General features: G+C 34.1%; 1 protein-coding gene across 1 annotated transcript in view; it reads left to right on the top strand.

The window, feature by feature from the left end:
• Nucleotides 1–23,653, top strand: part of LOC125847353 (uncharacterized) — a 29,780-nt gene that overhangs the window by 2,812 nt on the left and 3,315 nt on the right. Inside the window, 42 exon segments of the mRNA XM_049526987.1 lie at nt 30–101; nt 221–289; nt 369–440; nt 667–738; nt 865–936; nt 1,024–1,095; nt 1,179–1,250; nt 1,351–1,422; nt 1,520–1,591; nt 2,265–2,336; nt 2,526–2,591; nt 2,840–2,902; nt 2,991–3,038; nt 3,184–3,227; nt 3,789–4,177; nt 5,180–5,375; nt 6,674–6,817; nt 7,013–7,131; nt 7,212–7,422; nt 7,517–7,754; nt 7,864–8,014; nt 8,160–8,513; nt 14,996–15,206; nt 16,256–16,430; nt 17,134–17,205; nt 17,321–17,389; nt 17,473–17,544; nt 17,864–17,935; nt 18,044–18,115; nt 18,190–18,261; nt 18,366–18,437; nt 18,539–18,610; nt 18,698–18,769; nt 20,337–20,408; nt 20,542–20,607; nt 20,880–20,942; nt 21,027–21,074; nt 21,221–21,268; nt 21,935–22,004; nt 22,057–22,119; nt 22,808–23,212; nt 23,293–23,488. Of these exon segments, the coding sequence (XP_049382944.1) occupies nt 30–101; nt 221–289; nt 369–440; nt 667–738; nt 865–936; nt 1,024–1,095; nt 1,179–1,250; nt 1,351–1,422; nt 1,520–1,591; nt 2,265–2,336; nt 2,526–2,591; nt 2,840–2,902; nt 2,991–3,038; nt 3,184–3,227; nt 3,789–4,177; nt 5,180–5,375; nt 6,674–6,817; nt 7,013–7,131; nt 7,212–7,422; nt 7,517–7,754; nt 7,864–8,014; nt 8,160–8,513; nt 14,996–15,206; nt 16,256–16,430; nt 17,134–17,205; nt 17,321–17,389; nt 17,473–17,544; nt 17,864–17,935; nt 18,044–18,115; nt 18,190–18,261; nt 18,366–18,437; nt 18,539–18,610; nt 18,698–18,769; nt 20,337–20,408; nt 20,542–20,607; nt 20,880–20,942; nt 21,027–21,074; nt 21,221–21,268; nt 21,935–22,004; nt 22,057–22,119; nt 22,808–23,212; nt 23,293–23,488 (4,802 nt within the window).

The raw sequence follows: 23,653 nt of genomic DNA, 5'->3' as shown, positions 1-23,653 counted from the left end.
ATGTCTTTATATTATTTTCACGTATGCAGTGTATTAAAGGGTTTAAATCTTCCAGGAGTACTCCCACCTGAATTGGTAAAGCTTCCCTACATCAAAGAAATGTAAGAGCTATTCTTTACCATTTCCACAATTGATCCTTTCGCTAGCCTGTTTTTTTTTCATGACTGTATCAACATAACTCACTAAATCTTTGCCTTCGTCTTTCTTACCCCATTCATAGTGATTTTGCGTTGAATTATCTCAGTGGTAGAATACCAGTTGAGTGGGCTGCAACACAGCTGACTAACATGTAATACCCCACTTTCTTTCCAGCTGTCAATTTTTTCTGTCATGTCTTCATTTTCATAATTGCATACTTTTTGATCCAGCTCTGTTACTGTAAACCGGTTGTCAGGGGAAATCCCAACGGAGTTGGGAAACATCAGCAGCCTTTTGTACCTGTATGTATTGAATTTCTATTTGAACTTACTTCTATGATATTGGTCTGGAGATTGGATTCTCTTAACTAGTCAAAAAATTCTCAAATTATTGATATATATTGCAAAAGAAAATGTAGTGGCTATTCTGTCCAAATATAATTTGGGTGGCTATTTGCTCTTCTGTCCAAATATAATTTGGGTGGCTATTTGCTCTCTTTATTCTATCCATTGAAATGTTTTAAACCAGGAATCTCGAGGCGAACCAGTTTTCAGGCAGTGTTCCTTCTGAACTAGGGAAACTGATTAACTTGCAAACCCTGTAAGACCTTTCTTTTCTCTTCCACTTTGTTATCTTCTCCTAAAGCAACTTGAAGAATAATTGGCATTTGGCACCTGAATGACTGATGCATAGACGAGTGGGTGATTAATCTTTTTCTACTTTCAGGATTTTATCCTCCAACCAATTGGTGGGGAAGTTTCCAACTTCATTTTCCAAACTCGTAAATTTAACGGATTTGTAAGAGCATACAGTCTAGCCGAGCTCCTTTTAGCTCTTATCTTTCTCGGGGAATAGAATATCTCACAGTATAATTTTACTATACAGTAGGATAAATGACAACAATTTCAGTGGACAGATTCCGGATTTCATACAGAACTGGAAACAACTTACCAAACTGTACGATCTTTCAAAATACCTTCCAAACTTCAAAATAATATTTTGGCAAGAGTTTCTAAACTTTTTCTTGACGATATATGAAGGGAGATGCATGCCACCGGACTAGAGGGTCCCATTCCAACAAACATATCTCTTCTGAATAAATTAACAGATTTGTGAGTAGAGAACCTTTCAACATTATCTTAACTATTTTTTATTAGGTTTTTGTAGAGCATTTAGTCTTTGCAGTTCTCTCATGGTCAATTTTGTATACAGGAGGATCAGTGACATAGGTGGACCAGCTCAGGCATTTCCTTCACTGAGTGATATAATGGGATTCCATAACTTGTATGTCCAATTATACCGATATGTGGAAACCATTGCACAGTTACAGTGTGCTATTAAGCATTCTAGCTTTCCTTAAGCTAATTAAATATGGATACAGGGTATTAAGAAACTGCAGCCTTTCTGGAGAGCTTCCTGTATATATTTGGGCGATGAAGGATCTGCAAACATTGTAAGTTATGGACTTATTCTTCTGCACCTAATGTTCAAACTTCTTCAGCTGCATTCAAAATTACATGGTATTAAATAGAGAGAGAGAGAGAGAGAGAGAGAGAGAGAGAGAGAGAGAGAGCTTTTACATGATTTTCTGTCCTTCCTCTTCTGTCCGTGACCTTTGGATTCTCTGAGGTCACACTATTAACTGTCCTCTATTGGCGCCTCTTTCAGTTAACACTGCCTTCCCCAGTCAAAAACAATTGAGAAATCATTTCTTCTCTACCAAGAACTCCTGTAGAAATTAAAGCCCCTTTAAATTTCCTTGTTTGGAAAGTTGAAATATTTCATATCTAGTGTGCTCTCTGTGACTGTAAATTTTTTAGCATTTCCAGTTTTAAAAGATAATTGAGGCTGTTCGAGAAACAATGCGCTCGTTCTTAATTAGTATATGACACCTTAATATCAAAAGGTTTCATGCTGCTCTTTGCTTTTCACTAAACTTCTCATCCTTCTTCTTCTTGTATCTCTCCAGTACATTATTTAGTCTAACATATAGAGTTGGCTCTTATACATTTTTCTTCTACAATATACATGTGGCGGTTGTAAGAGTTTGTGCACACAGATTCATCTGCTGTATCTCCTTCTGAGAGTTCAAATGGTAATCATGATTTCTTTTTAATTTTCTGCAGAGACGTTACCTTCAACAAGTTAGTCGGAGAAATCCCAAACAATATTAGTGCTAGAAGTATACTAAAGTTTGTGTAAGTTGAATTGCAAAAAGTGGATTCTCTCAAATGTGATGTCCTTTTTATTTTATTATTAGCAAGTTACATCAGTCTCTTCTCAATTTTCTTTTGCTCATACCCGAACATCTTCGAGTATGAAGTGTATAACATGTGCTTGCACTTCCAGATTTGCTGTTGCCTTACTGCTTTATGTTCTCTGCATAGGTTTCTTACTGGCAACATGCTCAGTGGAGATATACCAGACTCAATTTTGAAGACTGGAATAAATGTGTAAGTGTATATTTGTTAATATTCTAATTTCATAAACAATTTCTGCTGGTGTATGATGGACTCAGTCTTTGCGGAACATGTCATAATTTTTATTCATAAACATAATGGTCATACAGTGGCATGCCAAAGCAATTTTGATTCATTCACGTTGGCATTATTTTTTTTCCATATATTGTCTTCATGTGGATCTCACAACTGCTTAGTTCATAATCGGAAAGATGACATCTAACAGCGACCGTTGCGCGCAGTGATCTTTCCTACAATAATTTTACATGGCAAGGACCTGACCAATATGCTTGTCAGCAGAACATGTAAGAATAGTTCCATTTTTGTTAATTCATGCTTTTACATTGTTTATTGGATAAGCATATATGGTTCTGACAATTATTCCTTCTACAGGAATCTGTATTTAAACTTGTACAAGAGCTCTGCAGCAGTAAGCCCCTTGTAAGATGATTCCTTATTATCCTGAAACATTAAAATTCTGATTTATGATGAAACTGAGCGAAAAAGGAAGTGCAAAGCAGAAGTGGTTGCTTTCCTATCTGATTCGGATTTGGGTCTAACTGCTTTTGTGCTTTAACTTCTTCAGAATGAGAATTCATCCATGTACGAAGGATTTCACTTGTCGTCGGTGTAAGTATGTTCTTTTCTTCTCTGGAAAGTTATACAATTTTCATATGGAATATGAATCCCATCAGTAGCAAGAATCTGAAACTTTATCTTTAGCCGCTTGGCCATCTTCTCCTTCATTCAAATAGCAAATTGCTCAACTATGCAAGAGACTGTAGCAATTTAGTTTCATTTTTGATATTTAACAAAGAGACATTCTAAGGGTGGATTCAGTCTTGGTGCCCGTTTGGATTGACTTATTTTAGGTGCTTTTAAGCCAAAATAGCTTTTAAGCAGTTTTGAAGTGTTTGGGTAAAGTTAAAAAGTGCTTATAAGCACTTATTTTAAAGCCAAAATAACAAAAATAAGCCAAAAGCCATAATTTAGAAATCTTAACTTATGGCTTTTGGCTTATAAGTCATAAGCCAAAAGTCAATCCAAACAGGTCCTTAAACTCATGTATATACAAGTATTTAGATGATTTGAGGACTCACAACCTAATCGTTGGAAATATTTTCTGCTTGATCATTTTCCCAACTTATGAAAAATATTTTGAGCATTGACTTCTATTATTTTCATTGGCAGATGGGTGTTCATTACATGTTAATAGTGGCGGAAATGATTTTACTGTCAAGGAGAGCGATGGAGAAGTTCATTATGCAGGAGATGCAAGCGTTGATGGTGGTTCTGCTAGATATTTCAGCAGTAGCACCAATTATTGGGGATTGAGTAGCACTGGGGACTTTATGGATGATAATAACGACCAAAATGCACGTTTTATTGAAAGTACATCATCAAAAAGCCTCTCTGAATTGTACAATAATGCACGGATATCTCCCCTCTCACTCACTTACTTCCGTTATTGCTTGAGGAACGGGAGTTACAATGTTAGCTTGCACTTTGCTGAGATAATTTTTACAAATGACAGCACCTATAGAAGTCTTGGAAGGCGAGTATTTGATATATACATCCAGGTTGGTATTCCCATTAGAAAAACTTTCTATACGCTTAAACTATGTTGGATGTGTGAAAATATGAGGAAAAAAGAGAGAACCTGTATTGTATTTGGTTGTAGATGATATACAAGATGCCTCCACATATAGAAGTTCAGGCAATTACAAATATGGTAAGCTAACCTAAATGAAATAAGAGAACTTATTAATTTAGGGAGACTACCCATCCAGAATTAGAAAAAATGCTCTCTACTACTTACCTAGAATATATTTTAACACATCACTGCATTAATTCTCCCACAACGCGCCTTCCAAACTCAAGGTGATACAGCAACTAGTGTTTGCAAATCAAAAGTGAAAAGTGACATGATACTACTTGGACAAAATAGAGTAGGAGTTATGATTGAATTTGAGGACATTCATGTCGTGAGCTTAACTAGATGGCTACAGAGAAGCAAGCACTGTACCAGATTGATTGGATAGATGACCATTCACGGTGTTTAACTTGGTGATGATATAGTAACCATGCGTTGACTAGTACTAGTCTCAACTAAAAGTGTTCTCTAGAAAGCGACATGGTGCTGTCTGGATGGTGACACATCAGCTAGCTAGACAGCTATAGACTGTTTAACTTGACAGGTTAACAGGTATAGAGTGATGATATCAACCCAACGCGGATTGTCGATACATGGCACGTGCTGCCCAAAAGATGCTGGAGCCTGGAAGAGAGAAGAAAAGAGTGATGCTGCTTTATCTGGAAAGAGACGAGCCTTACTATGAAAAAAATGAAAAACTTTGTGTGGCAGGCAGCGTTAGATTGAAGCTATTAGATCTATAACAACAAAGTAGTCTCTATATAGGAGTTTAGACAACTAGGATACAAAATTTTTTCTTTCCTTTATACTGAGATTTTTGAATAGGAAGAATTTCGTATACTATTAATCTAGACATATTCTAACATCTCGCTGAATAAGTTCCTGTGACTTTCCACAAGATACCTACACAATATTCTTTCTACTTCAGGAGAAATTAGTTTGGAAAGACTTCAATATTGTGAATGAGGCTGGTGGAGTTCAAACACCTGTGATTAGGCATTTTAACACCCGTGTAACAGATAATTTTTTGGAGATTCGATTTTACTGGGCTGGCAAAGGAACTATCAGAATCCCATCTAGAGGGAAATACGGTCCACTAATATCTGCAATCTCACTCAAACCAAGTAAGTTTCTTCAATCTTAATCATTATAAGGGGAATATCATAGTATATCTGCTTTCACACTTCTCACTTTGTTTCCTTCAAGTATATTGTGTATTTAAGCATGTCTCAGTGAGAACTAACACAAAAAGACATGTATCATTTTAAACTTTAAAGTCCCAAGAGATATTCTAGAGATTGTACATATCATATGAGCAGGTTCATACATGATAAATTTAATTGTTTCTAGAAGAAATACTGCAATTGAATGCATGATTACATACATTGTTTGCTTAGTTGTGGGGTTGACATTGCTTATCAACTTCCGTTGTATAAGATAAAATTGCTGCTATCTAACATGATCCATGCTAATATTGTTGAAGTATGTTACCATCTCATCTGGTCTGATACCATGTTGAAGTGTGTGACCATCTCATTTAAAAGCTTAAGCTATTAGAGAGAGCACACTTTAACAGTTAATTATATTCTCAACAAATATGTGGAAGATTCTGATATTTTTTTTGCCATTTCCACCGTTCTATTTGAACACCAGTTGGCGTCTGAAATTGCAAAAGATAACTGGTTGGCTATCTCTCTCAACCGTTGATTTGCTTTGGTCTCTTTAGAGTTGCGACATTTATCTAGAGATCAAGTAAACTATTATCAGCACCAAAAGCCAATCTGTGGCTTTAACTTAGCCTGCTCCGAATCATTGAAAGAGTAATTTTTCAATAGCTTTCCTAATTTTTTACTGGGCAAACTAGTTTTTTTGAAACTAAGCTATTAAAGTTCATACATGGCTTGATATTCCTGTGTTTCTGTACCAACTATAAGTATTAGTATGTTACTGATTTATAGTATAAACTTAGATGTTTACCAGGTGATAGAATATTTGTATTGTGGTTATTTCAACCAGGCTCTTCTTTTCAGCCTTCCAATATATAGTTTTAAGCTCTAAATACTTTTCCTATTTCTATTGCTATTTTCTTTTCATCTAAAAAAATAAGTAGGAGTTAAATCTCTTCTGGTATGTCCGATGTAGGTTTACATTTTATAACTGTTTTCTCTCCTTTTTTGGTTATTGATTCAAAGGGTCATTCTATATGGCCGAGGAAATCCATTTTCGTAATTTTGGTTGAATTAACAGACAGAAATTCTCTGCTTGAAGGAGTTTGGATGAGTGCCCACGTATATTTCTTTGCTATTATTTTCCCATGAATAATATGCATGTTGATATTCTATGTAATCAACTGGAATAATCTTATTTTCTATTGCCCCTGCTGCTGCATACACATAACAATCTTGTCTTCATTTCTGTTCAGCTTTTGGATCTTGTTCAGAGGAAGATAAAAAGAGTGTGACTGTTTATGTTATTGTCGGAGTAGTGGTTACATGCATTTCCCTGTTGGTAATGAGCACACTTTGGTGGAAAGGATATCTTCAATGCAAAAAGAAACAGAGAAAAGGTGATCACTGAACAGGTGTTAGAATGAAGTAATTTTAACTAGCAAATTTTATGACTAGGCAGCCAGCTGATCCATGCATTACTGATTTGAAAGAGCACATTCTACTGAAATGATAATCAAAGAAAACTCCATATCCAGAAGTCGTGAGGTGTAAATAGATGACTAACCAGTAAAGTCTCTCTATTTCCATGGCAGATTTAGAGGGCATGGAGCTGCAGACCATTTCTTTTACTTTAAAGCAAATAAAGGCTGCCACTAATAACTTTGATGCTTCTAACAAGATAGGGGAAGGTGGTTTTGGTGCAGTTTTCAAGGTATCACTTTGGTAACAACAGTAATATAGTATCGTCTTTATCATTATTGTTTGTGAACTCTGACCAAATATTTTATGTAGGGTCGGTTATCTGATGGTACGTTAGTTGCAGTGAAGCAGCTCTCGCGTCAATCAAGACAGGGGAACCGTGAATTTTTAAATGAGATTGGCATGATTTCATGTTTGCAACACCCAAATCTTGTTAAGCTGCATGGTTGTTGCATTGAAGGGACTGAATTACTGCTCGTATATGAATACTTGGAAAACAATAGCCTCGCTCGCGCATTATTTCGTAAGTTATTCAATCTCTTTTAAAAAAGTTCCTAAACTATTACTAACTCTCTATGAAATGTCCATTAAAATTTTAGCATGTTGGACAACTTTAGATTCCGAGAAAAGTCAATTGATACTTGATTGGCCGACAAGGTTCAAGATTTGTGTTGGGATTGCTAAAGGTTTGGCTTTCCTTCATGAGGAATCAAGCCTTAAAATTGTACACAGAGACATTAAAGCTACTAATGTACTGCTAGATAGAGATCTAAATCCCAAAATTTCGGACTTCGGACTTGCTAAACTTACTGAAGATGATAATACCCATATTAGCACTCGAGTTGCTGGAACAATGTAAGTTGCAACGTAAAATTCAAACTAGATCTTTCTTTTTTTTGCCGTTATCTTGTCAGCAGCGTGGTTAGGTAAAATTTGTAGCATAATTGTATGTTAATAACTGCAGAGGATACATGGCACCAGAGTATGCACTATGGGGTTATTTGACTTACAAAGCAGATGTCTACAGCTTTGGAATTGTCCTCCTGGAAATTGTTAGCGGCAAGCACAACTATGGCTATGTGCCTTCCGACAATTTCATTTGTCTTTTAGATTGGGTATCTTTCCTTTTCCTTTTTGTTAATGCACTTCAACAAAGCCTGACTAGTCTACCATTTATAAGATTGAGAATCCTTGAACTTTTTTAACCTTGAACCTCCCTCACTCCCTTTGTAGTTGCTAGCTTATAAAACTTTATTGCAGGCCTCTCACTTGCTGCAAAATGGAAAAATAGAGGAGCTGATTGATGATAAATTGGGTTCTCAGTTTAGCAAAGCAGAAGCAGAAAGGGTAATAAAAGTAGCACTATTATGCACTAGTGCGACGCCTTCACTCAGGCCTGTAATGTCTGAGGCTGTAGGCATGCTTGAAGGAAAAATTGATGCCCCTGATAGTATCCCAGAAGCAAGTATGTATACTGACGATTTGAGATTTCAAGCCTTGAAAGATTTCCAACAAGAGAGGCAAAATCAAAGTGCGTCAAGTAATCAAGCTCAGTGTTCAAGCATCCAAACTGCCTCTGATCTCTGTGAATACAACCCCGAATCAAGATCTGACTGACTCTCTATTGTGTGTGTATTCTTATTTAATCTCTTGCCGGTGTGCCTGTATCTTATGGCTCATGAGGGATTGCATTGGTTCAAAGCCACTCATCGAGGTATGATTGTTGCAAGTTGTAACTATTTGTTCAATTTTTTGTGAGTAAGATTTCTATAAAATGTACATAAATTTCTATCCCAAGAAAAAGTGTGAGGAGTTATATTTCTCCAGCTCTGCATTTTTGCACCTCCTAGCTAGATTTCAAAGTTGTATAAAATTCTGCCCCATTGTGATATACCTGAAATGTAGACTATATGGTCCTTCTGTAAACAAAAAAGGATTCGTTGTTCTAATTGTGTCAGTTGTATCTTGTATTGCAACTTTTTGTTTGCCAAAAGAGGACAGTGTATATGCTGAAGAAACAACACATCATTTTAGATGAAACTGGAGGTTTTCTTTGACCCACAAGATAGTTAAAATTTATGTAAGTAGCAACTTCAACACTAGCCAACGGTCTTATCATAAACAGCATCTGCCTTCACAAGGTAAGGGTGAGATCTACGTACATTGTACACACCACTCTCCAGACTTCACTTGTGAGATTACACTGATATGTTGTTGTAGCAACTTCAACACTAGATAGTTGTAATTCTATTTCAGATAAAATTTCCAATTCGTCAAGATTGGAAATTTTATTAGGCCATTTGAGAATCTAAATAGTAATGCATCGCATCTCCCCCAATATAAAAAGAAGAAGATTTTCGAAGTAGCAGGTTGACCCTTTAAAGTTATACTCATATTTTAGGCATTTTTAGACTTGCAAATTAAATAAGTAAAGACCACCCACATCTCATATTTATATTTAATGTTCATCTTGCTTGAAGTCAATCTATTTGACTTTTTTTTTTTGAATAATTAACTCAAAGTTTCCAGTTTCATACTATATTACTTCATCGTTCAATTTGCTTATAGAAATTAATTAAATTAATCGCTATCTGTACCAAAATAAACAGCTCATTCCCTATTGGCTTTCCAACTTCATGTCCATGAAAGATTACTGAACTTCAATTCCCTATTGACTTTCCAACTTCAAGTCCATGAAATATTACTAACTTCAAATTGAGTTATGTATCCTGTTAATATATGTAGTATTTTTTGGGTATATTATTACGTGATCTAAAGAACTATCTAAAATATATAATTTCTAATTAGAGGTGGCTCAATGTCTTTAAAAATGAGGCATATGTCTTAGGCTTCAAAATTGAAGTGCCTAATTTTTTTAGTAATAATAAAATTATTATAAGCCTCCTTTTTGACCAAAAAAAAATATACTATATTTTTTAATTTATTTGTTGTTTTTTTAGTTTGTTCCGAAACATTAAAGAATGTTTCTTTTTTATGGATCAATTTTTAAATTTAACTTCCACATGATATGTTTAAGATCACAAGATTAAAAAATATTTTGGTATATATATATATATATATATATATATATATATATATATATTTTTTAGTTTAAGATCATAAAAAAAAAATTAATTAAAAAGAAAATAACTTAAATCTCAGATATAAAAAAATAATAATTTAAATTTAGGCCTCCAATTTATTTTTTGATTTTAGGCAACTAATTAGCTTGAGCCATTTCTAATTTTTGAAATAAGATAAGATACTTATTACAGCTGATAAAGATATTTAACAATGTAAAAACTTCTTAACTAAATATTTGACAATGTACAAACTTTGTAACTAATGGTGTATACATTTAAACTCAAAAGAAAAAATAAACTCGAGTTCGTATTTTATTAAAATAAAAAAAAATAGGAAAAGCTTGGTAAGCCGGTATCTGTTAATATTAATTTTTTGGGGTAAAATATTGTACCCAAAATCGTGTACAAGTGTTCCTCCTCATATGATTTCAGCGACACTTTACTGTTATGCAACACATCCATTGGACTGCTTAATAAGCACCAGTGCATCAATAGTTTCTGGGTTTGAAATTTAGTTTATGGGTTTTTTAGCTACGTTCTTTGTATAAAAGCTACAAGAAGTGAACTATATTCTTGTAGTCTAATATGTAATTCTGTAACAACAAACACTATTCCAATTACTTACATATACAAATACCGGTTTTGGTTCCTCTATGAATGTTGTCGTATAAGAGCGCCTTTCTTTGTGATTGTTTGAATGGTTGATTTGGTTAATGGCATATTCTTTTTCTTCCCCTTTTTGTTGGGTTTACGAGTGTCAAAAATTGATGCGTTAGTACAAAAAAAATATAGATTCTTGATCTTTGTACTAAAAATTATATGACTGGGATTTTCTGTGATTATGATGCGAGAACGCATGCAATTGAATTCGAATTCTAAAACTGTTTGATTTGATAAAATAATATGTTTTCTTTCCCATTCTTGTATTTAATTAGTTTCAGAGCCAACACTAGATTAAGATTGAGGCTTTACTTGTTGAATCTTGACAAGCTAAATATTGAATCTTGGTTTTCTTGTTGGAGAGATGTTCTGGCTTTGTCGTTGCCTGTCTCTTGTAATCTGCAGTGCAAGCTCTTCAGGTCTTGTATGCTTCACTGAATAGTCCTTCACAACTCTCTAATTGAAAGTCGAATGATGGTGATCCCTGTGGTGAGTCTTGAAAAGGAATCACTTGTCAAGCCTCTTCTGCTGTTTCAATGTAAGTTTGCACAACATTAACTTTACTTTGTGTGCGTCATTATACATTTTAGTTATGATTTGATTAATGTAATGGTTGGTTCTTGCTGAAATTCCCGATTTGGGACTCAATGGAATGTTGGGATACATGTTAAATGGTCTTATCTCGTTAAAGAACTTATAAGAGCTTGTCCTTTTTGTGGTAAAGGGTAACTTAGAGGACCTACTATCACAATAAAATTGAACTTCTGCAATCTGTTGTCTTCCGAAAAAAACTTCTTTTTGTCATCAGTCACAACTTTTTAATCGTGATCCAGCTCTAGTTTTTCAAACCAAAGCGCCATCAAATTAGTATATCCATACTGCAAATCAGGAAAATCACGTGTACAATAATTAGGGCCAAAATCAACACGACTATATCGGTGGTGTTTGAAATAAGTAGTTTTAACTTTTATTATTTATCCATTAGAGAGCCAATGAAAATGTCGCAACTTAATCAGTGAATCGTAGTCTAACGTGCATATCTAACTGTTAGAACGTTGTTGTTTATTGCATACTCTTGGTAGGGCGTGTTTTACTCGTTAATTGGGGGTATGTCCAATGCAAATTCAAATTAACCAGCTGGATGATGAGACAAGGGGAGAAATAGAAAATGAAACAGAAATCTCAGGTAAAGAAAAAAGACTGTTAAATCATATGGAGAAGTTGTGTTCTATGAAGGATCACAAAAGGCAGGGCGGAAACTCACATAAAGAAATTCAGAAAGATAGAACAACTCATTGCCTATTGACTTTCCAACTTCAAGTCAATGAAAGATTATTTAACTTCCAATTAATTTGTGTACCTGTCAATGTATATAGTATTTTTTGGGTATATTATCACGTCATCTAAAGAGCAATTTAAAACATAAATTTTAATTTTGAAAATAAGATAATATACCTATTACAACTTATAAAGAGAATTTGACGATGTAAAACTTCTTAACTAGTGGTGTATATATTTAAACTCAAAAGAAAAAATAAACTAGAGTTTGTATTTTATTAAAATAAAAAAATAGGAAAAGGTTGGTAAGGCAAAGGTATATTAACAGGTCAATAATTATTTTTTGGTGTAAAATATTACCCAAAAGCGTACGATGCTTAAATCCAAAGAAGAAAAAAAAACTAGTGTCATGTGGAGGGTTAGTTGGTGAATTACCAATTTGGAGTATTCTATCATGGCTTACTGCCTAATCCAAATTCTATTACTTCTAAGTTCTAACTAATGTCTATTTGTTTTATTGTTGACTTTTATAGGAGCACTAATTAATGATGAGATTAACTAGAACCGTCATAATTCATAATTTATTAATAGATTCTATTCTTAATTCATAATAATATTTTGAAATTATTAGTACTGTCCTAAAGTAGCTAAAGTTTAATCATATCCTTAAAGATATTATATTTTGTTAGTGAGAAAAACCTTTACGAATGAAGTAAACATAATTAACTGAAAAATATGTCGTTATTAGTATTATCCACAAGGATTTTCCTATGCAAACAAAATGTCAATTTCATGATATTTAGGACCCGTTTGCCCATAGATTTCCCAAGTAATATTTGGAGGGAAATTTGGCACATAGTGTTTGTTCATACAATTTACCATTATTTGACAAATATCCCAAATTCCTAAATATTAGTTTTTTCTAGTATTTGGGTCAAATATCATTATTTGGGATCTTTTAAAAATTGAAATTTTACATCAAATTTTTATCTTTTACAAAAACACCCTAGTAGTTGTTTGCGTTGTATTACATATTTTTTTTACGTGAACACCAAAGTAGTGATGAAATATTCAGTGAATATGAAAGTGATGATATGGTTGTTGATGAAAATAATTAACAATCAACTCAGGGTAATAAAGTCATGTGCTTTGTCTACTTCACGATGTATGAATGATGCTTGTTGCACTCACTCCAAACTACCACATTGCTCCAGTGTCATGGACGCTACTTGTTATTTGTTGCAACGAAAATCCAATTGACTTGTAATACAAATTTATGATTAATTTTGATAGTTTTTAAAACTTACGGATATAAATTATATTTTTCTAAAAAAGTGAAATATGTTTTTCAAAGACTATGACTAAATACATAATGAAATTTCACCTAAATTTTCACCCAAATAATATTTGTCAAGAGTATTTGAAAATCTATAACCAAACGCTAGGTTATATTAAGTCGTATTCGACGTTATTACTTTGAGAATTCTACCCCACTGAATGGACCCCAATAAAACAGTTCGTAATAAGGAAAAAAATGGTCAGCAAAGCTATATATAATAAACCTGTCTGTCAATTTTCTAAATGGAAAAGTCAAAGTCTGTCAATTTTCTAAACCTGCAGAGCGTGACGCCATTACAATATTTACATTTAATTCAGTGTTTGTATGAGTTGTTCAATTATACGTACAAAAGATTAAATGAAAGTCGAGGATTATGATAAAAGGTTATTAGATAATTAATTTTTTTTTTCAGATTCTATTTTTGAAATTATAAGGGGTATATTATTGTTTGTAAAATTTAAAAAATGAATTTGTTATTAAAATTCAAATGAAATTCTTTTTTCATGGTCAACAAATTAAATATTTGCTCTCGAATATTTTTCCTCTAGCATATTTTTTAATTCACTCTTGCTATATCTATACTAGATTTTCAATTTTGACTTGCAGCTTCTGGTGCCTTTTGTTTTCATTATTTAAAAAATTTCTTTTTACACATTTATGGCTTTTTAGAGGGTTTGGGACTCGGAAAATTCAATGTAACTATAGGATTATTATACACAAAGAAAAGTTTAAATTTATAATAGAATAATAGTTTGGAACATTGGAAAATAAAGTTTGAAACATATAATAGACACCAACCTAGCTAATTACATTTTATCACATTAAATTACATTTCACATTTAAAAAAGATAAATGAAGAGCCCATTTTAATTAACCGATGGTATACAATTAAAGTGTTAAAAATTATGTTAAATCCTGAAGTATATTACTTTATAAATAAAAAAATTACATATTTAATAAACATAGATGCTAAAACTATTAATAAACAAATGATATATTTGATAACAAATGCAAATTTATTTTTCTTAAAATGCAAATACATAAATCTCTAATGCATGCTAAACACTGATAAATCAAACTAAAGATGTCGCGACAAAATTAAGATTTGGTGTTTTAATTTATTTGTCCTATTCATGCTATGATGTTATTTTTTTGGATCATCCAATAATCACTTTTACTTTTATCTGCAAATTGACATGATCTTACCTAACTTAACCATTTAAAGAATTTAAATTTATTTAATTAATCTTAATCATAGGTCTGACAATTCCTTATTATAGTCCTTCTATTTGTAGTAATTTTTTTTTTTTTACCTAAATCAAATTATTTTTTCTGTTTATTTTTACTTGTTTACCATAGCACAAATAGATATTTATTTTGTTTTATATCAAATTTATATTGAACGATGAAAAATATTTAATCGTGAATGTCTCCATCTTGTCCAATAGTATTACATATGAATAGTCTTAAGAATTAAATTGAAATATCAAGTGGGTAGCCAAGGGGTCCACGCCAAACACATCAAAGAGCAAGAAACCTCACGTGCCCCAGTTGCCATTGACTATTCTCTAAAGTTTCAATTTTTACATTATAGAAATTTCTCTGAATACACACTTTGTTTTGGATAGGAAGTTGGTAAACAGCTAGCTCAATTTATACACACATAGTTTTTTCTTGTTAGTTTATGGTACACTATTTTGAATCCCATAGAACTTTTGCCTTAATAATAATTAAAAAAAGACCCAGCTTTTAGGCTGAATTATTTCTTGGATAGAATTTTAGGTGTACATTTTGTACGTCCAACAGTACTGTATATCACTTGGAGGCTGGAGCTAGAAGAAAAAAAAATGTTGCCACTAAAAAGAGCTGTTCTTTCATGGATTCTTGCAGTGAACTGCTTCATGTTGTTGAGTTTGGGTGACTCAACAAGAGTTGCCCAAGAAGAAGGTAAATTTTATAGCTTTTTTAAGTTTTAGTGGATGGGTTGTTGAGTGGGTGGTGGGTGCATGAAGGATATATGGGATTTTGCTACAAAGTCAAATTTGTGCAAGAAATCAAGAATTATGAAATTTTGAACTTATTTCTTGTTCTTCCTCCTGTTCAGTTAAGTTTCTTGAGAAAAGATCAATTTTGAGTCTCTTACTAGAGGAAATGTGAAGAACATAAGGCTCTGATCAGTTAAATTTTTTTGTATTGTAGAAAAAAATGGAGCATGCTTACTTAAAAAGGCTTCCTTTATGATTGATTCTTACTTTAGGGCTGGAAATTTCGACTTGCAAGAACAAAAGACTGGAAATTTAGACTTATAAGAACAAAAGACGGGAAATTTTAGTATTTTGTCTAGGAACTAATGGGAGGGTCTTTCGGAAATAGCCTCTCTACATCCACGAGGTAGTGTTAAGGTATGCGTAGATTCTAACTTTCCCAGACCTCACTTGTGGGAAATTTAGACTTACAAGAACAAAAGACTGGAAATTTTTACTTATAAGAACAAAAGACGGGAAATTTTAGTATTTTGTCTAGGAACTAATGGGAGGGTCTTTCGGAAATAGCCTCTCTACATCCAAGAGGTAGTGTTAAGGTATGCGTACATTCTACCTTCCCTAGACCTCACTTATGGGATTTCACTGGGTATGTTGTTGTCTAGGAACTAATGCAATCTGGTGAAATAGGGTATTCAAATGATGCAGGGTTCTACACCATTTGCTTGGGGAAGTTTCTGCATCTTTGTACTCCAAAATGTTGAACCTATACTAAAAAGGGTATTTGGGGGGGGGGGGGGGGGGGGGGGGGGGGGGGGGGGGGGGGGAGTTTCTAGCCAATTGATCCTCAATTCCAAAATGTGGGCAGGGGAGTGAAGCTTGCAGTGTTTTGAAACTTCTGATTTTGTTATGGTAATATATACTATTTAGAGGTTTTCTGCTTCCTGCACTCGTAAGATTTGCATCATTCGGCTAACAACTTGTTATTTGGCATATGCTTTGGCAATTTCTCAGTGGACATTATGGAACAAATCGCCACTACAATGGGAGCAACACACTGGAAATTCAATGGTGAATCGTGCCAGATTGAAGCAGTCAGGGTGACAACTGATCTGCCAAGTTGGTTTGAAACTGATGTTGTATGCAACTGCAATATAGGAAATGATACTGCCTGCCACATAGTAGCTATGTAATTTTTCATCATCTTGCTCGACTTTGGTTATAGCACATTATGTGTTTGGAGAGCCAGCATAGATAATTTGGAGAAAGTAGCTATTAAGTCCCAAGTTACTGATGTCTTGCCATTGCTGTTAGAGAACTCATACTAACCATGCTTTATTAAGTTGTATTAGCATTCCATTTCCTACATCTTTGCTACAACCTTAAAATTATATCCTTGGACAACTAAAAGGAACTAGATATAGGAGGAAGTTACAGATCAAGGGGAGCCAGGTGCACTAAGCTCCCATTATTTGTGTTTATGCAAGAGGTTGTTTCTGCAGCTTGAACTTGTGATCTCCTAGTTACACGTCAACTGCTTTGACATTGCTCCAAGGGAGGGTTCCCTGAAAAAAGGGAGTTCCATTTTTGCCAAATATATAAGCTGTGCCTTCGCCAAAGATATGTTTTATCTTTGTGGCTTGAGATTGTGTACAGTATCATTATATATTTGATAAAATCTTAGGCTTCCTGAGATGTATGAAGAGCAAGTTGATGTCATTGACTATTTTCACTTTTGTGTGCAATATATTATATACCTTACCATCTTAGAGTGGTTCCTATCAGTATTATGTGACTATAATTGGTTTCATTTTCTAAACAAGAATAGGGTATCTATTCATAATATTTAGATAAACTAATTACATTGTTGACTCTTGAAATTACTTATGCAGTACTCTTAAGGGTATAAATCTTCCTGGCGTTCTTCCACCTGAACTGGTAAAGCTTCCTTACATTCAAAAAGTGTAAGAATCTTTTGAATGCTATTGTCACATTTGCTTTTATTTCCCGTATAATCTAATTCATCGTTCAAATTTTGATAAGCATAATTAACTGAATTCACATATTCTCAATTTTCAGTGATTTTGCATACAATTACCTCAGTGGTAGTATACCAACTGAATGGGCGTCAACCCAGTTAAATTCCATGTAAGCCCCATTTAATATATTGTTAAAACAGCTGTTATAAAGGTTGTTAATCATCAATTGTAACTGCAAATTTTTTGATCCAGCTCTGTTCTTGTGAACCGGTTGTCAGGGGTTATACCGAAGGAACTGGGAAACATTACCAGCCTTACCTATATGTATGTATCAAATTTTGATTATCTAATCTGATTTCTCATCTTCATTTCTTATGTAGCTGTTTGGACACCTTTTGAAGAAAAGTTTATGTAATAATCTTTTGTCCAACTCCAATTTTAAATTTATGAAATTTTCTTTTCAAGTATAATGAATGCAGAGCTTAACAGCTTTTATGCTATAGTTTAGTTTTCTCTTTGATGCAGTGTCTGGACATGCTCCTGTTCATTAATCTAAGCATTATCTCATTTTCAGTTCTGCTTATTTCATTATTTTCCCCAAAAAATCAGCAGTGCACTAATCTATGTAGCAATCTTTGACCAGAAACCTTGAAGGAAACCGATTCTCAGGCATTATTCCTGATGAACTAGGGAAATTGATAAACTTAAAGGCGCTGTAAGACCCTTCTTTTCCTTCTCTCTTTTAGGTCTGTCCATATGAGTTGTGATTCCGGGGGGATAAATAGATACAATATCCAATGGAGAAACATGATCTTAATTTCAGGATATTGTCCTCCAACCAACTGGAGGGAGAGCTGCCAGTGTCACTCTCTGGACTTGTAAATTTAGCAGATTTGTAAGTACATGGTTATAGCATTATTCTTTTAGCTAGTCATTTGAAGACTATGTTTAACAATATTTTGTTTGCAGTAGGATAAGTGATAACAATCTCAGCGGACCAATTCCAGATTTTATAGAGAAATGGAAACAACTTACAAAATTGTAAGAATTTCTCTTTTGATAACAGAGGATCTTGAAAGATCTTTGATAGAAGAATAATTTCATAGTCTCAAGTATTTAATTCTTATTTTGGATAATCAATGAAGAGAGCTGCATGCTACCGGTTTAGAGGGTCCCATTCCATTAAGCATATCTCTTCTCAATATGTTAACCGATCTGTGAGTACAGAACTCTTAAATATACCTAATCTACTTCTTTCTTTTAGTTTATGGATCTCTTTACTGTATGGAGACTTCTCATGTTTGAGTCTCTTATTCAGGAGGATTAGCGACATAAAAGGACCAATGCATGAATTTCCTCCTCTAATTAACATGACAGACCTAGAGAGACTGTAAGTTGCTGGGAGTTTATTCCAAATTATTATTGGCATCCAAGTTTGATGGATCTTTTCTTAGTGCTGTTTAATCATTGGATTCAGGGTACTGAGAAACTGCAACCTTTCGGGAGTAATTCCAGGATATGTTTGGAAACTGAAAACTGTACAAACATTGTAAGTAGTTCACTTATAATTTTGCAAAAATGAGTATTCCTTTGTCTGCATTACGCATTATCCTTACATGTCTGATGTTAAACTTCGTGTCCACATGCAATAGGCTTGAACAGTACTGACAGTCAACTTTGAAATATTTGTACTTATAGCTGGACCTTCCACTTGGCCTTAAAGACTCTTGAGTTATTACAAAGCCGAAGTTCTCATCTTATAAGTAAACACTTCCTTTCTTGTTAAGGTTCTCACAACTACCTCCTGAAAGAAGTACTTGTTGTGGTGAACCAATCCAGAATTCCCAAATGATGGCCTCTAGAGGAGGCTCCTTTTGTAAACCTCAAATCTAATGACTGAACACCTAAAATGTTGAATGATGTCCATCTTATCATACTCCCTCCATTCCAAAATAAATGGTATCATTAGCTTTTCATTTTGTTTCAAAATAATTGGTGTTTTATATAATCAAGAAGACATTAATGATGTTCTTCCAATTTTACCGTTATATAAATAAAGGAAGTTTTACATAACAAAGAAACTACTAAGAGCTACATCTTTTTCAAGGTATTTATTAAGGATAAGTTAGTAAAAATACATTTTATTTTCTAGGAATGAGTAGTTTCTTAAGGGGTGTGCCCAAGCTAAAAACCCACTTATTTTAGAACGGAGGGAGTATGTGGCTCGCCTAGCCCAAGGGGCTTCAGGCAATACTTGACATTTAAGGCTGAAAGACTTTGGCTTATGATTTTACTTTTCACCTCTTGGGACTTCAACCCAAATTGAGACAAAATAGAATAGAAGTAGTGTATAAGCTGGTTATTCTTTCTTCTTCTGGCTTGTCCGTGAATTCTCATTTCCTGCGTTAAAAAGAATGGAACTTGCTGTTCAGTATACAGAACTCACAAGGCATCATAGAGCTATCTTCTTTATATTTTCTAGTGGCAGAGATTTAAAAATCATCAAATTCATATAGGTAAATAATAATGAGAAGCAAAATGCAAAAACAGAATCGAGAAACCCAAAATTCAGGATCGAACACCTTAATACAATTGCCTCTCCAGTCAGCTAGTGAATATTCCCAATTCTAACAGCCATAGTTGCTGGCGCTGGAATACAAAGGCCCAGTTTACTAATTTGTGGAGATTCTTTGGAGCTTGATAGCTTTGATTTTGATTAGATAGAAGTTGAATCATGTGTATAACAATCATCATAGATGTGAACCACAATCCATAAACTTTGTGAACCACGGTGAGTAAGTATCAGATTGAAGGTGTTGTTGAAAGGAAAAAAAAGAATGTGTTCATCATCCTTACCAATAATTTTTTTAAAAAAAACAGAAGCGTTCATCGTAGCCAACACTTCAATATCAGCTAAACTTTGTTTCCTATTCTTTGCCTTTGATCTGTTTAATACACCATCGTCTCTAAGCTTATTTTTTAAGGTACTATGACATTCATGTAACTCTAGCAAGGTTTATGATATATAAATTGGGCCTCCTCCTTTGCGCCTTCATGAGACTCCAGACATAAAATCGCTTCCTATTTCATGTGTTCTATGTTTGAACTTACTGCAGGGATGTTAGTTTCAATAAGCTCATTGGAACGATTCCGGATGACATTAGTGCAAGAAGTATGCTTAAATTTGTGTGAGTTTACTGTCAAGTTTTTTTTTCTTAAATACTCTTAAGATGGTATTATTATAATTTTCAACAATGCAGGGAAATCTACATTCACTGTTTTCTGCATTATAGTTATTTAACTGTGATACTGCTTTAATAGGTTTTTATCTGGTAACATGCTCAGTGGAGATATACCTGCCTCAATCTTGAAGAACGGAATAAATGTGTACGTGTAATATCATCTTTATTTTCTTTTATAAAATATTTGTGCCTCACATTTTCTTGAAGTGAAAGTGTAGACACTTTCATGGCATCATATATGCAGAGTGATAATTTTTCAGAGACATAGTTAAATTGAAATCTCAGGGAAACTATTGACTTTTATTTAGTATTTCTGTGTGTAGTTCTACAGTTTCTTTGTCTAATGTTAATGGATTGCATTCTTATCATTATAGTACTCCGGATTATGACTTCTAAGAATTCAAATTGCATGTACAGTGATCTTTCCTACAATAACTTTACTTGGCAAGGCCCTGAACAACCAGCTTGTCGGCAAAACACGTCAGTGAATCCTTCTGTTCGTTTCTCATTCATTCTTTTTAGTGACAATGTATCATATGGTTCTGATAATTGTTCCCTTGACAGGAATTATTACATAAACCTGTACAGGAGCTCTGCAGTTGCCGGGACTCTGTAAGATGGATCTTCTCATTCTTGTTGTTTCTCATATTAGCTTTTACAGCTAACTAAATGGATGAATGAATGCTTTACTTTGAGATTTGTTTCTTTACTTCTGAGCATATATCTAAGGCCAATCTCTTTTTTGCTTTCTTCTACAGTAAGAACGTTCTTCCGTGTACAGAGGATATAACCTGTCCAAGATGTAAGTATATTTGTGCTCACTGACATTTTATCAAGTAATACATAAGAAAGAACAATTCTTTTCATACTCGAAACTGCAGTTCTTTTGTGTTTTCTCATCTTCCTTACCTCCATTTCCAATATTTAAACCAGTTATACAACCAAAGAAGTGTGTATGGTGGTGGCAATGTGGTGGTCTGGCAGTTAGGAAATTGAAGATGCATGATAAGAGTCTCCTCTTTAAATGATTTTGGAGATATCTGAGAGGAACATAACACGCTGCAGAAAGCAGTCAGAGATGCAAAATAAAGAGCGAAGGAGAGTTGGTGTAAGGAGAAGAGGTTTATGGGATAAATTCATGACTTACACACAGTTCAAGTCTGGCGATGGAAGGATTATAAGATTCTGTTAGATACTTGGCAAGGAAATATATCACTCTGAGAGCAATTCACAAATTTATTTAATTTTACAGCTTTTCCTTATCTCAGTTTCTAAATGAGTATCGGTGTATGGGACATTAAATTTGGAAGAAATTGCCAGGAATGTTCGGAGACAGCTGGACTATTTTGTTGTCGAATTGGAGGAGAAGGAATGGTTGCAGGAGCAGAGGATTATCTGAGATGGACAGTAGGTGAGGGTCTGTTTCTGTAAAAGGAGCATATAAGGCCTTATACCCTTTTCTGGCTGTGTAGACGGTATCATCCATTGGCCACGGGACCTGTAGTGGGAAAAGAGAGCTCATCTACAATTATTGTGCTTTTGGTGCACTGCAGTTTATGAGGCTTGTAATTTATGAAATCACCATATGCAACAGGTGCTACATGTGAGAAATGAAAATGTGGATTATTTGGTTTTACACTCTGCTGTAGCTGATGAGGTTTGTAGTATGTTTTATAGATCCCACCAATTGATTCCCAAATCTCTGACACAATTCTTATTCAGTTGGAAATGGAGAAAGAATAAAGGAACCAACAGAAGTTTCTGGAACATGATTCATCCTTGCGTTATGTGGGTAATCTGGAGAGAGCAGAACATTAGAAGGACACAAAAACTTTAATCCACAGTTAATACACCTGTTTAGCTTTTAGATTTCTGGTGCAAGCTTACTTCCTTTGATGACATAGATGCACTTTTGGAGTTTGTTGACTCTTTACCTTTGAAAAGGGACTATAGCTTTAATTTAATGTAATATTACATGCATCCACTAGATGCACTTTAATCTATAATGTATTATATCTGTACTAATATCAAAAAGAAGAAAATAAACTATTTAGAAGTGATTCTCCTAACCTACTACATGGGCAGAAAAACATATCAATACATTAAAAAGAATAGCTGACAGATATTGTCTGCAAGTTAGCAAAGAATGTGCTGTCAGTTACAAATATCTCTATTCTAGACCTACACTCTTGAGGTCATGTATCCTACTGAAGGCTTGTTATTAGATTTTCAACAACTGACATTTATTTGTATATATGCATTGCAAATTTGGTAGTCTTTGCTGCCTGTGATAATAAGGGTCTATGTGACAATTGTTTCTAGATATCTCTCTCTAACCATGCTAGTCCATTTGGTTACATGGCAGAGGGTGTTCCTTGCATGTGAATTGTGGAGGAAATGATGTTGCTATTACAGAAAACAACAGGCATATTGATTTTGACGGAGATGCTCATGTTGAAGGTGGTTCTGCAAGAAATTTCTGCAGTGATAAGTACTGGGGATTTAGTAGCACCGGAGACTTCATGGATGATGATAATGATCAGAATACACGTTTTATTGAGACTATACCATCAACTGACCTGTCTGAACTGTATAGTAGAGCAAGGGTTTCTCCACTTTCACTTACTTATTTCCATTAATGCTTGGAGAATGGGAGTTACAATGTTAGTCTGCACTTTGCTGAGATAATATTTAAAAACGACAGTACATATAACAGTCTTGGAAGGTGCATCTTTGATATATATATCCAGGTGCTTATCCTGAATGATGAAGTTCCCTTTAGAGTTATTTAGCTGATTCACATTCTTGAATGATCTTCTTTTGATTTTAGGAGAAACTAGTTTGGAAAGACTTTAATATTGAAGAGGAAGCTCTTGGAGTCCTAAGGCCTGTGATCAGATACTTTAATGCTACTGTAACAGATAGTGTCTTGGAGATCCGATTTTATTGGGCTGGCAAGGGCACTGCCCGCATTCCTCTTAGGGGACATTATGGTTCACTCATATCAGCTATCTCAGTTGACTCAAGTATGTATCTACTTACTTTTTATACTTTTGGGTGGATTTACAGGGATTGTTTGACTTCCGACTTATACTTTTTCCTTTATCTTCTTTTTGATAACATACTTTTTCCTTCTCTTCTTTCTACATTTGGTTTTATCTCATGCATGGCATGTGAAAGAAGGTCAATTC

The sequence above is a fragment of the Solanum stenotomum genome, chromosome 12, assembly GCF_019186545.1.
Source record: "Solanum stenotomum isolate F172 chromosome 12, ASM1918654v1, whole genome shotgun sequence".
Classification (NCBI taxonomy): Eukaryota; Viridiplantae; Streptophyta; class Magnoliopsida; order Solanales; family Solanaceae; genus Solanum; species Solanum stenotomum.
The sequence above is the reverse complement of the archived record's forward strand: the minus strand, read 5'-3'. Positions and strand labels throughout refer to the sequence as shown.